General features: G+C 40.8%; 1 protein-coding gene across 3 annotated transcripts in view; it reads left to right on the top strand.

Moving 5' to 3' along the window:
* The window catches only part of Daw1 (dynein assembly factor with WD repeats 1), a 51,048-nt gene extending 35,792 nt beyond the window's left edge, over positions 1-15,256 (top strand). For all 3 annotated transcript variants that reach the window (XM_004638225.2, XM_023723105.1, XM_023723106.1), the window contains exons 8-13: positions 428-534; positions 2,007-2,109; positions 3,181-3,295; positions 9,586-9,662; positions 11,911-12,073; positions 15,152-15,256. In XM_004638225.2, coding sequence (XP_004638282.2) covers positions 428-534; positions 2,007-2,109; positions 3,181-3,295; positions 9,586-9,662; positions 11,911-12,073; positions 15,152-15,186 — 600 coding nt within the window. In that variant the 3' untranslated portion in view covers positions 15,187-15,256. The remainder of the gene's footprint in view (positions 1-427; positions 535-2,006; positions 2,110-3,180; positions 3,296-9,585; positions 9,663-11,910; positions 12,074-15,151) is intronic.
* The last annotated feature ends 5,104 nt before the right edge of the window (positions 15,257-20,360 follow it).

The following is a 20,360-nucleotide window of genomic DNA, read 5'->3' as shown; positions in this document are numbered from 1 at the left end:
CTTCCTTCCTTCCTTCCTTCCTTCCTTCCTTCCTTCCTTCCTTCCTTCCTTCCTGTATTTAGGACAAGGTCTACAGGGTCTCACTACATACATCAGATTTGTAATGATTCTCCTGTTTTCAGCCTCCCAAGTGCTGGGATTACAGGTACATGCCACCACGCCCAGTCTCAATTGCCCATCTCAACACTCCCTGGGGGCGGGGCCAGCATGGCACACTGGGGATCGAACCCTCACCACTATGTGTTCTTTCTTTTCAGAAAAGTTTTGTGTGTAAATGAATTTGCTTTACATGTGTAAGGGAGTGATCTTTTGTCATTCATCCTACAGAATTGTGTAACTATCACCCCAGTGTAGTTTTAGCCTAAGATATTGTGTATGTGTCATAACTGGTTTGCCTGTAGGTATATGACAGCATCTTCTTTTCTAGGGACATTTGGCAGAAATCATTTCCTTGTCATTTGACACCTCAGGAAGCAGAATCATTACAGGGTCTTTTGATCACACAGTTATAGTGTGGGACACTTCTACTGCAAGGTAATTCTTAAGAATTTTAAAATTTGCAGCCAGGGGTGAAGAAGATGCTATGTTATTTGTTACTTTAATCTTGACAGTACTAACTATGCTTTGGTTTTCATAGGAAAAGAATACACTCATGACATAAACTAATTTATTCTTCATATGTTTGATCTACAAAATAAGTGCTCCTAGAATTCTGAACAAAACATGCAGTAATATAGGAGGAGAATATTAGCAAAAGCCTTATTATATAGCTATGATTTGTCCAGTACATTCTATAATCAAATTTCAATGACTTGTTATGATGGTAGGTATGAAAAAATATATATGAATATACAAAATTTATAGTTAATTTACCAAATTTAATTTAGTCCAAGAACTGCAATTTGTTTCCTAATAATGTTGTCCCTAGTTGCTAAGAAGGTGTTGGAAAACTCCTCTCTTGCCAGCATGTTGATAGACGGCCTTATTATTAGAAACACCAACTGAGATGGCCTTAGCAAGAAATGAAAAGCGCTATGTTTTATATCTAGGTCTCCTCGCAAAGCCTCATGCAGTCCTGGGGTTAGGATGAATCTAGAGACTGTGATTGAGTCATAATCTAATGCTGGGATTAGGGGTGTGAGGGCTACACCTGCCCTATGCCGGGGAGCCTGAAAACAATATAAGGGACGGGAAGAGGCTTGCCATCTTGCCTCGCTCTGGCTCTCTCTCCTCACTTTTGCTGTCTTCCACCACCATGAACTGTTTCCCTTTGCCATGTGCCACCTTTGCAGCCAGCTGATTATAGACTGAAACCTCACAAACTGTGAGCTATATAAACTTTTCCCCCTTTAACCTTTGGTACTGGGTATTTTGTCTCAACAATGAGGGAACTAAGACCGCAAGCCTTCTGATCTCTTGATGTGTTGTCTCGGAACAACCAGGGTCCACTTCTCTTCTGCTGTAAAGGTACTGCTGGAATGTGTTAGCCCTTTCTCACTGAAATGTTTTCTTAAGTAATGTATTTAAAAATATTTTATTAAGTTTTGTACAAAATTATTTTAATTGTATGTGTTTATGGAGTACACTGTCAATTCAATACATATTTACAATGTGTAATGATCCAAATGGGGTAGTTAGCATTTCCACCTTCTTATACATTTTGTTTCAAGATTACTATGTAATGACTGTCCATATCCTGGAGTCCAGAGTAGCGTTTCAGTACATCTTTGCAAGGAATGCAGTCAAAACAAAAACTTAATGGAAGTGGAGGACTTCACGTTGAGTGAAACCCTGGAAAATGTTATCTTTGTTTAAACTTTAGGTGCACTTTTGTCAAAATTAGTAGTGGCCTTTTGTGCTCTAGCAGGACAAGTTTTGTTCATTGTCAAAGATATTTTGTAAAAGCCAAAATTTAGTTTACTTTCAGGGATGAACTTGACCTCATGATTGTGGTATGTATGCTGGAGAGAGCTCTCTGGACAGTTTTGTTCGCTTTCCTTTTGCAGAAAGGTGCATACCTTGATCGGCCACTGTGCCGAGATAAGCAGCTCCGTGTTCAACTGGGACTGCTCGCTCATACTGACCGGCTCCATGGACAAGACCTGCATGGTGAGCTCCGGAAGCACACGCACTTCCTCCTGGGCCCGCGGTGTTTCCATTATCTCTGGCTTTCGTTGTCACTGGAACAAATTTCAAAGGTGATATGAAATTCAGATGTTAATTGATGTATAATAATTACTAGTTTTCTATCTCAAAACTTCCAAGAGTGAAAGATTTATAAGGTCAGGAAACAATGTAGATTTCTTTAAAAGTATTAATATCTTACTTTATTGTTATCTTTATTTTTATTTATTTATTTATTTTTTTGTATTTTTGGGAAGGGTCTACATGGTGTTCAAGGTCTCACTACTAGATCGGACTCATAGTGATCCACTTGTTTACAGCCTCCCAAGAGCTGGGATTACAGGAGTGCCAGCACTCACAGTCTTAATTGCCATCTCAGCTCACCCCAGGGGTGGGGCTGGCACAGCAGGCTGGGGGTTCGAACCCCTGACCCCTGCACCTTCTTGCTTTAATCTGCTGAGCTATTTGGCCTGCCCTTAATATCTTATTTTAAAAGACATATTATGTTTGTGTCATATCCAGCTATTCATTTATTGAACTTTGATTAAGGAGAGCTCAAGGGTCTCAGTTAAGTTTCTCCCTGCCTCTAAGATTCTGTATGCTGCAAAATAGTTATTAAGAAAATATACTCAGTAATTATCATTCAATTATATATGAAATATATCATAATATTATGATATACTTTTCATTTTCTGGTATTCTATATTGGAATCAAGTCCCTTATCACCTAATGTTCTTCCTGTTAAAAAAAGGACTGTTCTTAAATCACTAAAGCATATACTTTGAGATTTTTTTTTAGCACTGTGGTAAACAAATGCCACAAATGTAGCAAACTAATGTCTGACTTTGGTCTTCTCTGTGACCAAAGTGTGCTTTGCAAGATAGTTGCTTGTGGTCTCTGTTCATTAATCAAGGAAGAAGTAACTGAACAAGTAAAAACTTTACATATAATTTTGGCATAGTTATTTAACTATCCATTAGCATGTGAAAAGACTGCTAGCAGTCTTCACAGAAAATCAATTTAAGCAGGAAATCAATGTTTTTCTTTCATTGCAGTTGTGGGATGCTACAAATGGAAAATGCATAGCAACCTTAACAGGCCATGATGATGAAATACTGGACAGCTGCTTCGATTATGCTGGAAAGCTTTTCGCAACTGCTTCAGCGGATGGTAGGCCTTCTCCTCATATGCTTATCTCATGGAGGAGTTTATGCTCTGCTTGAGAAACGTGGGTCTGTACCATAGGCCATCCCTGAGTACAAGATTTGGTGGGAACTGTATGTGCTTTACCTGCAAGATGACCATCCATGGCATTACGGTGTGTCTGCATTATACTCTTGATAACCACATATGTTGCACATTGTGTCCTGTTAACCACACATACATGTACACAGGCCTTTGCTTCTCCCATAATAATGACATATAATGGCGTAATCTGCATCATCCCCTGCATGGTGTGACGCTGCACTGTGCTGACATCATGAACTTGGCCACCACGATGTCTGCACCATCTTGCTGTAACTGCCTTCGGGACCACACTACGTGTGCCTTGTCTTTGTGATGAATGCATGATAGTCTATGAATTTTCTTTATGGCTGCCGCCCATACTTCTAAGGTATGTTTGATCATCTTATTGATAACCATGGATATGGTGCAGTATTACATGTGCCTCACGTCCATGAAGAGTACCTGTGATGCTAGCTCTGGGTCTCTCCTTCTTCTATTGGCCATGTGTGACACATTCTGTATCGGTACCCACTGACCATGTATTACTGTGTGTGGCATCTGCATCACCTCCTTGCAAGCTACACTATTCCACCGTGCTGTTTTTATCTCCATTGAAGCTGTGGTTGTTGCTAGGCCATGTCTGCTTCCTATTCCCGTTAATTACTTATGACTATCATGTCAACGATATTTCTTTGATTACAATGTATCATACTGTAGTGTCCTGTCCTATCCTATCCTATCCTATCCTATCCTATCCTATCCTATCCTATCCTATCCTATCCTATCCTATCCTAATGTATGCCTTCTCCTGATGCCTAGTAAGATACTACATTAGATATGTATTTTCCCCAGATGACCAGGTGGACACAACACTATACATCATCTTTTCAATCACCGTGTGTCATCACATGGTTCACTTGCAGTGTATTCATAAAGACCATGTCTGATGGTTCACTGTATCTGCCTCACTTCACTGAGAGTCACACATGCAATACTGCACAGTGGGTATCATCTCATTGACAAACACCAGTACCTATATACTCTGCATACTGCCTTGGGAGACTGGCACATGTATAGATAATTCCATCATTTTCATTCTCTTGGCTCTGTTCTCCTGAGGCTCTTCTCTTTCTGCCCTTATGCTTCCTACCATATCTCTTTTAATATATATATAGGCATGTATATATGCATGCATTTTTTTAGGTTTTTTTTCTGCAAGTGAAATGATGCAACATTTAATTTTCTGTGTGTTGTTCCACTAACTTTATAGGCTTAGGTGGGGGGCACAAGAGCATCCCCTGCGTGCCACTCGGAGGCTTTTCTCCCAGGTCACTGCTGTACTTCTGCTCACCAAACTTCTTTCTGACCCATGAAGTCATTAGTTTTGAGTCTCTGCAGGTGCAGATCTGAAGTACTCACTGCGCTTGCAGTGCCCATGTGTCCCTGTTTTTCACTCTTCTTTGGGGTTGCTTCCAGCCCTTGAGTTTGGTGCAGCATGCCCCTGCTGGTGCTGAATTCAGTGCCAGGAGAGAACCCTCACCGGCAGGTTCTGAGGCATTTCTCCATCCCTGAGCCTCACAGGTCAACCACTGTCACAAGCACCTGTGCTTCTCATTGTCTGGTTTCCTACTCAGAACCACGTCCTTCTACCCCTTCAGTCCCTGGGGCTGACCAGTTCTGTCCCCACCATTGCCTTCTGAGTGACTCTCCATCTTGCACTTTCATGGTGATCTGCTCTGTGGAGGCAGATATCCCCCTGACGGGCCGCTGTCGCCCCGCAAGAGTAGAGCTGCTCTTGTGGACACTGCAGTGGGCCATGATGGTGAGGCTTGGGGCCCGCAGGCAGCTGCTGCGCTGGGTCTCTCCCCTCAGAGGGCACTCACATTCACCAGCTCTGGACTGGAAGCTGTACTGGGGTTCCGAAGCTGCCCTGCTTGTTATTCTGAACACCTCTGCTGCTGGACTCCATCTCTTGGCCTTCTCCTCAAGTTGCCTTCCCTTGGCTGGATTTCTGTCTCCCTCCTCTAGATGTGTACCTGCTACTTTGGTGAGCATCTCCAATGTCCTGTGGGTCCTGCTGGCTCTAGCTTGTCATGATGGAATCTGCTGTGGATACGCTAACTCCGTGTCATCCTCTGGCCACCGTTATCATGTGACACAAAGGCTATGTTTGCTTCCTCAGAATCATGTTCCATTCTTCACTATTGTCATATCCTTGAAGATCTTGTAAAACACTGTACTTTGTGTTATCTTCTTACACCTTGTGCACTGCTATACTATTTTCCTATTGTCTAATGAGTGCATGAATCATTGAGTGATTCCATTGGCTTTTCTTAAAATCTGCACAAGAGTCTATACTACATGTACATCAAGTTCTTGAGAATGATAATATATATCATCTCCATAGCGAAGACCTATAGGTTCTACTGTTTGGCTTCAGACATTAGTAGCACTATATAAGGCTGCATAATATTTCACATTATTACTCTCACATGTCACAATACAGTACAATGTTTCTCTTGACCATTCGTCTTGCTGTGTTCTGTGTCATGTCATTGACAATTACGCAACTATTTCCATAACTACATATCATATTGTATGCTGATGTCTGCCCCATGACTATGAGAACCCTGCATAGCACTGTGCTAAAGTTTATCTCACTGTGAACAATTCATTATGTCACACTGTGTCTATGTTGTCACCTTGAATGTTACACCTGATGATATGTTATTCAGTTCTGCATAATTTTGTTGACAACTATTTTTCATGTTCCATAGTGTCAGGCAGATATTTCTAATGTGCTTGTGTGCCTTTGGAGTGTCCTTGAGAGCTCCTGCCAGCTATGGAAGATGGAGCATTATTTCTTTGTTTTATGGCATTGAGATTATGTAGGATGGTACATCTGTGTCATCACCCTAAAACCAGGATGCTAATTTAAGCCTAAAATTTTATTTGGTAACCATGTATGATTATACACCATGTCTACATTTTCTTAAGAGGAACAAATTTTAATGTGGTTCCATAAATTCTTCAATACTTACACATAGTGAGATACCATGAGTAATAATACTAATGACAAATATAATATGTTGATGTCTATGATATTAACTCTGAGATCAATGAAATTTTAGTTACCTGAACTTACGCTGTGTCTGCAAAACTGCTTGACAAATACATATGATGCTATTCAATGATGGTGCTATCTCATTGGTAACCATGTATGGTATTTAAAATAAGGTCCTTCTTTGTAATAAAAACACATACCATGGAGATGACCTCATAGGGCACGACACTATTTTGTATCACCTCTTAGATAACTATGTGTATTATGTGCCATATCTATGATGAACATGTGTGATGCTGTGCTGTATCTGTGAAATCTCTTGATGACAACATGTTTCCTATACTACACATCATCTCTCTGCAGTACGCAGACAATGCTACAGCAGTTTTTCCTCATCTGTGTAATGGCCACCTATGATGCCACATGTGTCTTTTTCCTGTCCCTGCCAATCACATGCCATGGTGCACCATGCCTTTGTTATATGATACCGTCATACAACGTGCGCCATCTCTACCTCAACTTGGAGCCACTGTGTATGAACCTACACTACCTTAGAATCCCCTTGTTGACGGTCATGGATGATGCTCTACTATTATGTCTCGTCCTGATTCTAAACTTGTGCCATCTTGTCTGAACTGTGTACATTTCTGATATTCACAGGTGACATGACATTGCATTTATGTCATCACTCTGATAAGCACATTTAACTGTAATCTATCTCTATTTCACCTTCCTTATGACCACACAAGACACCGTGCTATTTCTGTCCTCTCACACTGCTCACACATGATACTATGTGGTACCTGCAACAGCTCTGCAATTACTGCCTTTCTTCTCTATCTGTGTCACCATCTGTGAAAGCATGGCATGTCACACTGTGACTGTGTCATTGTTCCAGTAGTCATGCATGAGGGTCGGTGAGATAGCTCAGTGTACTAAGCACCTGCCGAGGCAAGTGCAGGGACAGGGGTTTGATCCTGGCATCACATACCATGTTGCCCCGCCCCCAGGTATACTGAGACAGCCAAGGATATCATGTGGTGGCTCACACTTGTAATCCCAGCACTGGGGAGGCTGAAAACAGGAGGATCACTATGAGTCCAAGTTGTGTAGTGAGACCGTGCACCAAATACATAAAAAAAAAAATCATCACACTAGGCCTGAGCTATCCCTCTGTTAAGAATGTATGGTGCTATGTATGTGCTCTGGTCCCCCTAAAGACCGCTCTTGCGTTAGCCCTTCTGAGTGCTAGGATCATGGCATGTGCCGCTATGCCCAGCTCACTTCTTAGTCTAACATTTTCCCCTCTGTCATAAACTATTTTTCCTAGCATTGATTCTGCCCTTTCTTTGTTCAATAAAATTTTACTATTTTAAAAAAAATTTTAAGTGCTTTTCAAGTCTCTTAATTCCATACTTCCTAAGAAACCTTGACTTTTAGATCAATCTTTGACCAATCTTTTTATTTATCTTTGCTCTTAATTCCCTTCTTAAAAGTTGGGTCTCATGCAATAGAGGTAATTGCTTATGTGAGTACATAAGTAGTTGTTTCTATTTCATATTGGAATTAACTTCAAGCCTCATGGTTTTATTTTGTGTGTGTTTGTATCTATTTTGCTTTTGTCTTCGAAATTCCAAGCCACATGACTTGTGTTTACTGAAATTTAAAAATATGCTTGTGTAAATTTTTTTATAAAATTTAAAGTAAAGGCTAGGCAGGATTTTCTTTTCTGTGTTACTCACAGATTCTTAAAACATTTTGGCCCTTTCCTTTAAGAATTTGGAACACCCAATGAAGTAAAAGTTGTATGTTTTTAATCACATGCATTCTAAAATGTCAGGGTTCTTGTTTTGTTTTGTTTCTTTTACTCTTATTTTCCTACTTCCTCTTGATGTTGACACTTACAGAAAGGTAAGTAAAATAGTGTGTTAAGAAATTTTACTTTTAAGTCAGTGCTGCAGTTTGTGATAAGAAATCATCTGACCAAATGCATTGTAACTTTTGTGGTTATAAATTCCCTGTTTTTTCTCTTCCAAAATGCATTTATCTTCTTTATACCTAATTCTACTGCCTTTCTTCTCTATATATATATATCTTCTTCATTCATCTACTGAGTCTACTGGCTATGCATTCATTCTTTCATCCCATCCATCAAGTCATCCATTCATCATTGCATCCATCTATGCATCCATCCATCCATCCATTTATGCATCCATGCATCAATCTATTCATCCATCCATACATCCACCCATGCATCCATGCTTCCATGCATCCACCCATGCATCCATGCTTCCATCCATCCACCCATGCATTCATGCTTCCATCCATGCATGCATCCATCCATGCATCCATGCCATCTATGCATCCATCCATACATTCATCCTTGCATCTATGCATCCATCCATGCATCCATGCACCCACCCATGCATCCATGCACGTATGCTCCATCCATGCACCCATGCATCCATGTATCCATCTGTCCTTGCATCCATGCATCCATGTATCCATGCATCCATGCATGCATGCATGCATGCATGCATCCATCCATCCATCCATCCCTGCATCCATCCATCCCTGCATCCATCCCTCTATCCAATCCTACATCTTTCTACTGTTTCTCTATGATGTTGTGGCACCTTCAGGTACTGGAACTATAGCAGCAAAGAAGCATTCTGTTTATCTTTCTGTGTAAATGGACTCCTGGAACCTGTCCTTATCTGTGTGCTTGTGGCCCATGCTCTCCAGCATCTGAGGAGCAGTGCACTGAGGCCCTGTGAATCTCCACTGAACAGAAAATCAACTTGGCATCTCTTGAGAGTCTTGTTGCTTGGCTCATCACCTGCCTCTTGTTCTGGTCTCTTTTCTCCCTTCAAATCTTTTTTCTTTCTGGATTCTTGTCCTGCACTTCCTTTTCTCTCTTGGAATCTATCACCTCTTTTAAATAAGGTCAGAGACTGAGAGGAACTCCTTTTCATACTCTTCTGTAGTGGGAGCGGCTTGCATTTGCAGGATTTATTGGCCGACTCTCATTACAGGTAAGAAGGTAAACTCAGCACAGAGCTTCTGTATGAGAGGACTGATATTTAGGTAATTCAAGGTCATTAGGCCAAATTTCATATATGTACATCTGAAGTTCTGATATGTATATATCTCCATCCCTCTCAAAAAGGAACAGCAAGAGTTTACTGTACAGCCACAAGAAAATGTATCTCCAAACTGGAAGGTCATGAAGGGGAAATTTCAAAGGTGAGTTGCTCTTTCGCTTGGAACAGTTTACTGACTTTGAAAAATTAAACAGCAGGTTCCATGTAAATCATTTTCTGGTACTAAAGTTTGTTCAGTTATATGATTTTTGCTTAGGAGCCATTTTGCTATATCCTTTCCTCAAATGTAATAATAACAAATGATTTCTAAAATGTTCTAAAACATTTAAAAAAGTGTACAACAGTGTCTATTCAACCATCAGTAGAAGTCTTATCTGACAATACACAATACAACAATTTGAGGCCATATAAGGTTCCAGAAAGCCCTGGTTGTAGTAAACACTCAAGTTTATTATGCCAAAAGCATTTTGTGTAGCAAGTATCAAATGTTTTGTGAATTAGATGTAACTGAGAAAATATTTCCTGGAAATACTCAATACTTAAAGTTTATAATTACCGATTTGGAAATCACAAAGCTGTGTCTTAGGATTTTGTGTAAACATTCCCCATGAGCTTATTCACAGAGTAGAGCCATATTTGTACTGTCAGAACATGGTAGAGTCCATGTGACTTGGGGTCTTTTGCCTCCTGACTTGGAAATTCTTGGTCTCATATCTGAGGTCATCTTCACTGCTTCCTTATGTATCAGCCTGAAGGTTTTGAAGGCTTCCTTTAGAACCTGGAGCTGCCCTGTGGCATACCCTTTCCTCTCTGACTTGAGGCTGAGGGCCAGGCCCTGTGACTGGTGAGTGCTGTAATGCAGCCCACATCCTTTCAATTGTCTGAGAGGCACAAGGATGGCAGGAGGGGCTGGGAAAGTGGGGCGTGGATGTCAGGGAGATCTGGTCGTGTTCCTGTTCCCAAGTGTCTGGCTGCTGACAGGTCTGGCATTTCCTCTTAAAAAGTACACATGAATACTTGTGAATGAGTGAGTCTAAACACATTCTTTGTTAATAAATTTTATGCTTGTTACATGAATATGTCACTTACGGAGCTTTCATGTGGTAGTGGTATTTCTATGGGGTTCAAAGCTATTCATTCATTCATTCATTCATTCATTCATTCATTCATTCATTCATCTGTCCATCCATTCATCCATCTATCTATTCATTCATTCACCATTCATTCGCTGACGCAGCAAATGCTTTTGGGAGTTTCCATTGTCTGGACATTGAGTGGGAACTGAGGAGACAGTGATGAGTAACAGACATGGCTCTCTATCCTCAATTTTTCAGGCAGAGGACAGGGCCAAAGATCATTGTCTCTTGATGATTAGAGAGAGAGATAAATGTGACTTTAGTCACTTTTCTTGTCACTGGGACAAAGATCCCAACACCAGCAACTACAAGGAGGAAAAGTTTATTTTGTCTTGGTTACAGTTAATGGTTGGTTGGTTCCGTGGCAGAAATGGATTGGCAGAGGGGGAATGGAGGCTGTGAAGTTGAGCAAGAGGGAGGAGGAGGCTGGGATAGAAATAGACCTTTCCAGGTCACTGCACCAGTGACTTACCTCTTCCAACTGTGCCCCCTCTGCTAACAGCAACTTCAGCAATAAATTCATCCTATGGATCAATCCACTATTGAGTATTGCATCCCCATGATCAAATCCCCTTCAAAAACTCCCACCTTGAACATATAGACCTATGCAGGATGACCTAGATCTAAACCAAATGAATGGGGATCAATTGGCATCTGACTACAGCTCAGATACCAGTTGACACTGCCTGGTACTTGGAGATGTTCAGACATAGTTATGGACAAAGAGCCGTGCACTGAGTAGTGATAGATGAAAAAGACCTGGACATGCCCTTATTCTACAATGATTCAGGGAGTCTGTGCTTTTAATTACCAAAAGTCATGTTGCAGAGATAGCATGGAGGTTTGCATGTGATAGACCCTGCCCTGGCTCTTTGTCCACAGGGCTCCTGTTGTCTCTACCAGGAAGAAAGGCAGCATGAGTTTTTGGAAAGAAGCTGGGTGGGAAATATTCAAATTATTACAGTGCTTTGGTCTTCATCCTTATTATTGGGAAGGGGGAGTGATTAGACTTTTCCATCTAAACCTCAGTGTTCATGTCACTATAACATTTTGGGCCTATGTAAGAATGAATAAGTACAAGACTGGGGAGATGACAGGTGCTTATTTATGTCCTGTTTGTGTTGATGAAAATTATTGAGAACATTGCACAAATGTGATTTGTCTTTCCTTCCTTCCTTCCTTCCTTCCTTCCTTCCTTCCTTCCTTCCTTCCTTCCTTCCTTCCTTCCTTCCTTCCTCTTTTCTTTTTTTCCAGATTTCTTTCAATCCCCAAGGGAATCGTCTTCTGACTGGCAGCTCTGACAAAACCGCTCGAATCTGGGACGCACACACTGGCGAGTGTCTTCAGGTTCTTGAGGGACATGTGGATGAAATCTTTTCATGTACTTTCAACTATAAAGGCAACATTGTCATTACAGGTAGGTGGGGCACTCGCCATTGGCCTGGCTTTCCTTGTAAATTGGCTGCTATAGTTGCCAAGGTGTGTTCTAAAAGGAGTTTTCTCCTACTGCCACCCCATTTCCAGGGTCCCTGTCTCATTTTTGCATGACATTCTACTCTCACTATTTAAGTTTAATTGTACCAGGGCCCACATGACATCACAAGACCTCATGAGTTCTGAATTTGAATTGCTCTAGATAAGCAATTTGGGAGCTTGCTTTGTGCTTCCGGGGATTAAAAGGTTAATATTTGGTTGATGTCAGTAAGCAGCAATCAAAATAAGTCAGGGTCAGAGTTTGCCACAGTTGGTTTCATGGTTTAGTAGAGATTTACTCTTGGAGCTAAGCTGCTTTCTCTATAGAGCTGTAGATATTTTCTGCTAAAGTGCTAATATTTTGGGAAAAGAACACGCATTGAGCATTTTTTCTATCATTTGTCACTTACTATAAATTATTCATAGTGACAACATTTTATAGTAAATGGATTTCGAGCAGGTTAATTTGCATCATGGCATTAATAGAAAGGTCATTGTTATGGCTTGTGTCTAGTTGCCCCCCCAAAGTCTCATGCAGTTATGGGGTGAACTTCTAGAGTTTGTGATGAACTCATGATCCACTGGGATTATGTGTGTGAGTGCTTCTGGGATTATGGGTGTGAGTGCTACACCCACCCTGGGACGGATACTCTGAGTGCAATTTAAAAGAGACAGACTTGCTCTCTGTTGCCATTGTTGCTGCCACTCCTCCCATTTGCCCCCCGCTCTTTGCCACTGCTGCTCTCTGCTCTGTGCCACTCTGCCTTGGAGCCAGCTGAGTATGGACTTAAACCTCCACTGACTGTGAGTTAAATAAAGCTTTCCTTCCCTAATTTTGAGTGTTGGGTATTTCTTCCAGCAATGAGAGAAGAGTAACCAAAACAGTCATGTTGCTAGATTGCTTGGTGCCTCTAGTAGGGGCTTGGCAAGGAACAGGTTCTGTGAGGGTTGGGGAGAGGATGCCCTAGGTAGGTGCAGAACACCAAATCTGCTCACTTCTCATTGATTTTCATTGTGTTGAGCAAATTTTAAAAAATCCAATGTTCCCTAATCAAGTTTGTGGCATGCTTTAGCTGATTAAGTGCCTGCCCAGTCATGTAATTTAAAGCGTGGTACAAATTAGCTCCTTTACTTCATTATGGGTAGATTACTGTCTTTGGGCTTATGATTTTCTTGTTAGATGAAATGTAAGTATTTAAAAAACACTAGCTTCATTGTCCACCTATTTTACTGCAAACACAATGTTGGACCCTTTCTCATGAGGGAGATGTTGTGGGGGACTGCAGGGGAGGAGGAGAGTGGCCAGCTTCCCTCTGCCTTGCCCTGTGCTTCCTGCGAGGCTGGCCCTTCCCTCAGCCGGCCTCACAGCAGACTCTGGGGAGTTCAGGAAGGAATATTACTTGCCTGTGCCTGGTTTAAATGCTGGCACTCAATTCCTGAACTCCATTAAGATATCATTGACTTTTTTAGTACATTTCAAATATAAGATGTTAAAATATACTGGGCAAAGGAACTCCTTAGAAAGGGGTGACATTTCTATCTTGTCACCAGTGGAGCAGTCACTTTATTTGAGTGCACCTGTCTTATTTTCCAGTGTACTGTGGTATCATGAACTACCTGCATTTTCTCAGGGGCTGTCTGAGGCTGGTTTAGGATCACCAATTGGCAGAAAAGCATCCAGTGTGGTCTTTATTTTTTAAAATATGAGATGTGCTCAAAACTTTGGGCTGTGCTATGTCTGCAGGCTTCCCAAATCCCTGTGCTCCGCTCTTATCCTGAGGCTCTGCTCTTGGTCCCCAAAGGCGAGAGAGCCAGAAGCATCCATTAAGAGTGAGAAAAGCCTACTGCTATTTTGAAATGCTCCCAAGTGCGATAGCCCACCTCCTGTGAGCTTGTCCTGGAGCTGTCCAGACCTCCCACATTCGCACTTGGGGGTGACGTGTAAGGGGAGGAGCAAGGGCTTGGCTGGCGTGGTGGTGACTTCTCCGGTTCTAAGATACCCTGAGTCCTGCTGGTGCGAGGAGACTGTGAAGCTGTTCATTGTAAGATGGGCCGATATAATAAAAACGAAATCCTTAACTTAAAATGTGTCTGGCACTAGTGAGACAATCTGATGCTTGCACATGCGGGTCTGATTTACTTCACTTACGCATATAGCCTCTAGTTGCTTTTACCTGTGAAAGTCTCGACTTTATCCTTCTTTATAGCTGAGTAATACTCCACTGCATAAAAATACCACATCTTTTGTCATCCATTGTTCTGTTTATGGGCATTTGGGTTGTTTCCAAGATTTAGCTAGGACAAATTATGCTGCTATAAACATGGGTGCATATAGGTCACTGTGGTATGATGTTTTCAGTTCTTTTGGAAAAATATCCAGGAGGGTAATAGCCGGATTGAATGGGACTTCTAAGCCTAGTTTTATGAGAACTCTAATCCAAAAGGTACACTAGATACTGTGGAAGGGAAAGAAACGGTCCAAAGGGAAGGAAGAACTAGAATGAGGGAAGGGAGAAAAGAAAGAAGGAAGGGAAATTATCTATGTATCTATGTATCTATGCATCTATCTATTTATCTAGACACATATAAACAGGATAGTTTTGATAATTATACTGTTGATTTCCACTGGTCTATTGTAAAGAAGAGTTAATGCTCAATTTATTTTTTCTTTTTAATTTTGTTTTGATTTTTTGACCAACACAAAATTTGCGGAGAGCTGGTCATCTCAACAGTAATTTGAAGACAACAATGTGCAACACAAGCACCATTGTTGAATTACTATCATCTTGTTTAATGAAATTACATATTGTTTCTAATTTTATGACCATTGTTATTCTCCTCAAAATATAAAAAAGATGAAGGTAAAAAGAAATGTCTGAGGTTCCTAGGGTCTCTATCGGGAAAAGGAATCTAGCACATTTAGGACATAGCTGGGTAGTAGTGACCTGGAAATTGTTGATTAGTGAAAAAAGGGTATGAAGGGGACAAAATAAAAATATAACCCTGATTCTTTTCTTACTAGGCAGCAAGGATAATACCTGCAGGATATGGTGTTGACGGGAGAAGTCCACCCTGAGCAAACTTGTAAGCAGCCGTGACCAAGACCCCGAGCTTCCCAGGACAAGCAGCTGTGTTCGTTTCTCACCCTTGTTACTCAGGCCCTTTGTCCTGAACTGGACGTATTTGACCATTAAAACTGGTGAAGTCTTGTCACGTTTTGATGTTGTTTGAAGCACATGATTTTATAATATTTAGGGAACGCCACTAGTTACTTCAGCTGTGTTTTATTTTAGCAGCATCGCAATGCTGATAAGTGAAAACGGGACAATTTAACAATCTGTTTCCCAGATTCTCCTGTCACAGCTAGCATTACAATTTCTGGAAAAATTACTTATGAGTTGAGTACCTATTCTGTGTTTTATGGTGATAAACGTAAAATAAAATGGTGTTTTTTAAGTGACAAAGAAGCAGGTTTATCTCTAAGTGACAGTTAAACACAATAGGCATTCCAACTACTGAACTTAAAAATCTTGGTGGAAAACAAATGAAATATGAGAGAAAATAATCAAACATCCATCTGAGTATAACTGGAATATTAAAAAGTAGTTTTATGGCTTTTTAAAAATGTATTTAGTATAGGGTCTATAGGGTCTCACCATACAGATTGGCCTTGTAGCGGTCCCTCCTGTTTTTCAGCCTCCCAAGTGCTGGGATTACAGACACGTGCCGCCACGCCCAGCCTCAGTGTACCCTGGGGGGGGGGTGGTCAGCATGGCAGACCAGGGATGGAAACCCCAGCTGCTGTGTCTGCCTAAGCAGGCCTTTTATCCACTGAGTTATCTGGCCAGCCCCTTAAAAAGTATTTTTAAAAGTTTACAAAGCTTCTTAAATGTGTATTGAACATTAATGTTAAATGTTAAAGCACAAGCTAAAATTAATGATGGCTAAATTTAGAACAAGACCATATATGAGAATCTTGCAGAATATTTTTTTAAAAATTTGTTGAGATACAATTAATAAAAGAAAAATTGTGTGTGCATAGTATATATACTTTGATGAGTTTGGCAGATGTATTTGCCTGTGAAACCACTAGCATAATCAAGGCAATAAACATATCTATGACTTCCAATGAACAGTTTTATTTTTTCTTTTGTAGTCTGAATACTTAACATAAGGCCTAACCTCTTAATGTATTTAATGGGTAGATTATTGTATTGCTAACTATAGGAACTACAGTTATTTTGTCTCTATTACTTATTTTTTTTAAAATCAGATATATTTATTTATTTTTTGGCAGAACCGGGGATTGAACTCAGGCCCTTGTGCTTGCCAAGGAAGCGCTTATTCCACTGAGCCATCTCCCCGGCCCTATTACTTATTTTCTTTAGTACAAGTAGTAACCTGTAATCTCATTATCAGTCTGCCACTGGAAACTGAAACAATTTTCCAGTCAGTTGTCCTGGCTTCCTCCTGCTCCATCATATTCTTTATTATATAGAAAAAACTCCAAAATTGATATATTGCATAGTTTGTAAGGGTTTTGCATAAACCAGTGCAGTTAATAAGTGGAAGGTATAACCCACATTTAGTAAGAAGGACACAGGTATAGCATTTGGGTTTTGAGTGCTTTCCCACTCTTCTCTACCTTCTCCTACCTTTCCCTCTGTGACACGTGAGTTCTTCTAAGAAATTCACAGGATGGGTATTGACCTAGCATGCTGAGTGAACATGATGCAGTTGTACAGTGGGCTTCCTAAGTCATGCATCAGCCAAAGCCACCCACTTTTCTCTAGTACTGAACCTTCTTCCTGTGTCTGGAGTTTCTGAGTGTGTCATCCAGAAGCTTCAAGATGAGCTTGTACATAGCGTACTATAGGGGCCGTAGGCGTTAAACACAGCATTGCTACCATTTTGCTATTTATATACAGCAAAATAACCCCTGCGCGAACATTAGCTTTTGTATGTAGAAAACAACAAATGCTAATTTATACCAAGAATAATAGTTCTCTGGATTCTGTTTATGTTTTCATTCCTAAATAATGCAGCTTGAATTATAAAGTAGGTTTTAGTGATTCCATAGTTATTTTGTGAATGTCACTCCAGTGGTCAAATGTTTGGTAACCATCTTTTGCTTAAGAAGACACCATGTGCCAAAATAAATAAAGAAATAAATAAAAATAAAAATAAAAAATACAAAAAGGGACCCGGGAGATGGCTCAGTAGAATAAGTGCTTCCCTGGCAAGTGCAAGGGCCTGAGTTCAATCCCTGGTTCAGAAAAAAAAAAAAAAAAAAAAAAAAAAAGACTATGGTTTTCCTTTAATTGAACAAAGTACAAGGTTTTAATCCATGTGAATTAAAATTTTTAGATGACTGTGAAAAAAAAAAAATGAGCTTGTGAATGCCATGCCGGCAAAGGCGAACTGAGACAGCAATTGAGACTGGGCATGGTGGCGCACGACTGTAATCCCAGCTCTTGGGAGGCTGTAAACAGCTCTAGGAGGATCACTATGAGTCCAACCTAGAGACCCTGAACACCCAGTAGACCCTTCCCTAAAAAACCAAAATTACAAAAAAGAAAAAAAAATGAGCTTGTGACTGCTCTGCAGACCCGCAAGAGATGGGAATTCTAAAAAAGCCATGTGGAAGCTTACAGTGCAGCTGGCGGAAGATGCTGCTTGTGTTTTTGCCTTTGGGGAAAGGGTGGACGTGGCGCTTCGAGCAAAGTTGCCTTTGCAGGTCCTTTCTTGGGATATTAATCAAGTAACTGCCATGACTGACCAGATGTTCATGTATTTTCCTGAACAATGAAGAGAATATCACTTGTCCTGATGACAAGTGGAGTGCGTGTGGCTTGCCTGCTTCTATTTGTTCTCTTATCTCAGCAGGTGGCAGTATTTGTCTTTGGCAGATAAATTCTTGTTTTTTGTACAGCTGTAAGTGAAGAATAGGAAGAGAAAAGGTTTTATTCTGCAACCCTCTCAGACCAGGGTTATGTGGGGATATAGAACAAAGTTCTGATGGTGGTATGGTTTAGGACCATCTTGGCAGATCTAGGGCAAATGAGGGATCTCATTAATTCTGTTGTACTACATGGACATTTGCCCCTCTACCTGCAAGGACACGGACCACTAAGGTGAATGAGAGGTGGTTTTATTTTTTCATAAAGGCCCCTTTGCTGGGAACCAGTTCATAATAATTTGTTTTATAATGGCATAGTCTAGGGGCTGGGGAGATAGCTCGGCAGTCTAAATGCCTGCCTGGCAAGCATAAGGACCTGGGTTGGATTCCCTGTACCACATGTTGTGCTGGCCTCAAAACCAGGTGTGGTGGTGTGTGCCTATAATCCCAGCACTGGGGAGTCTGAGACAGGAAGATCACTATGAGTCTAAGTGGCATAGCGAAACTCTATACCAAATAAATAAACAAAAGATTAAAAAAATAATGAAGTAGTCTATCAAGGAATCTAATACTCATTTATGTCTTTAGATACTAATATTGATTGGAGTCAATGTAAATTATTTAACGCTTTAGTAAAGTTTATCATAACTTCAGTGGGTTGAGTGTAAATACCATGAGCACTTTGAATTTCATTATTTTTATGAAACTAAACCTGAAGGGTTAAAATGATTTGGTTGTCAAAGATAAATGCAATCACTGACCAGATTTAAACATCTATTTACCCATAAGCTGTGGCAGGAGATGTATCACCCTCTGCCACTGTTGTTACAACACATCAGAGATTCAAAGGGGCGTCAGTTTATGGAGCAGTTCAAAGAAGATGTACTGAGTTCAGTTTTCTGGAATTTTCACTGGAATATTCTGTTTGTAGCTTTGGAAGCAGGAAGACCTCCCACCTGTTCTTCATCTCTTTTTTTTTTTTTTTTTTGGTGCCAGGGATTGAACTCAGAACCTTGGGCTTGCAGGGAGGTTCTGAGGCCACTGAGCTATCTCCCCAGCCCCCCACCTGACCTTCAGATACATGCAGTCATCTTCATGTGGCCGTGAGGACATAAGATAGTATTTTGGGATTTTATGCATACACACACACCAACACACGTGTGTGTTCCCATTTCTGAGATGAATAGATCAATATTTTCTTATCAAACTTTCATAATGAACCTTGTCTGAGTGGGTAGAGAGATAGCTGCCAGGGATAGCTAATTACGGATGAGCAACAGTATTTTGGCGATTGAAAATTCGGACCCTGGAATCAGAATACCTGTTGTCTCATCCTGCTCCACCAGTTTTTGGCTCTGTGACAGTGAGAGTTCAAACAGCTCATGAGAATGTTATCTTTGGAACTAATAATAGTATGGAGGAATTGGGTGGATGAAATGAATTACTAGATGCACCAAGAGCCCGATACATAGTTAGCACTCAATGGCAATTATGATTTGCAGACACTGTTTAAAGGGCTTGGACTTAATGAATTTAAGATGTAGGAAAGAATCTCCACATTTCAGGCAATTTTCTCATTAATCTATTATGTCTCAGATAATCCCTGCTTAAAATGTTTCAGTTCTCCCTTTCTTTGGAAAGAAAAAAGAGGTTGAAGAAAAAGGAGGTTAAATGAGAGTTTTGCGTGAACACCTCTCATGAATTTTTATGCATTCAGGGATGGGAGGTCTGGGTTCGTGTTCATGAGTCTTAGTCCAATTTCTCGGTACCTTTTCGCTGACAGTTCTGAATTTCTTTTTTCTCTTTTTAATATTTTATTTTTTCATTATTATTTTAAAATCATTTTTATTTATTTGTGTATTTGGTACAGGGTCTTTCTATGCAGCTTGGACTCAAAGTGATCCTCTTGTTTCAGCTTCCCCAGTGCTGGGATTACAGGCATGCACCACCACTCCCGGTCTCAGTGGCTAGCACAGTGTGCCCAGGGAGGGGCCTGCATGGCATGTGGTACCGGATCAAACCCTGGTCCTTGTGCTTGCCAGGAAGGAACTTAGACACTGGAAGCTGTGAATTTCTCTTCTCTTCTCTTCTCTTCTCTTCTCTTCTCTTCTCTTCTCTTCTCTTCTCTTCTCTTCTCTCTCTCTCTCTCTCTCTCTCTCTCTCTTTCATACAGGGTCTATAGGGTCTCACTATACAGATCAGACTCATAGTGATCCTCCTGTTTTCAGTCTCCCAAGCACTGGGATTACAGGCATGTGGGCACCACCATGCCCAATCTCAATCGCCATCTCAGTGTGCCCCGGGGATGGTGTCAGCACGGGTTGTTGGTGCT

This window comes from Octodon degus, unplaced genomic scaffold (assembly GCF_000260255.1).
Source record: "Octodon degus isolate 3935 unplaced genomic scaffold, OctDeg1.0 scaffold00096, whole genome shotgun sequence".
In the NCBI taxonomy this organism is placed as follows: domain Eukaryota; kingdom Metazoa; phylum Chordata; class Mammalia; order Rodentia; family Octodontidae; genus Octodon; species Octodon degus.
Note: the sequence above shows the minus strand (reverse complement) of the source record. Positions and strands in the feature narration are given on the sequence as shown.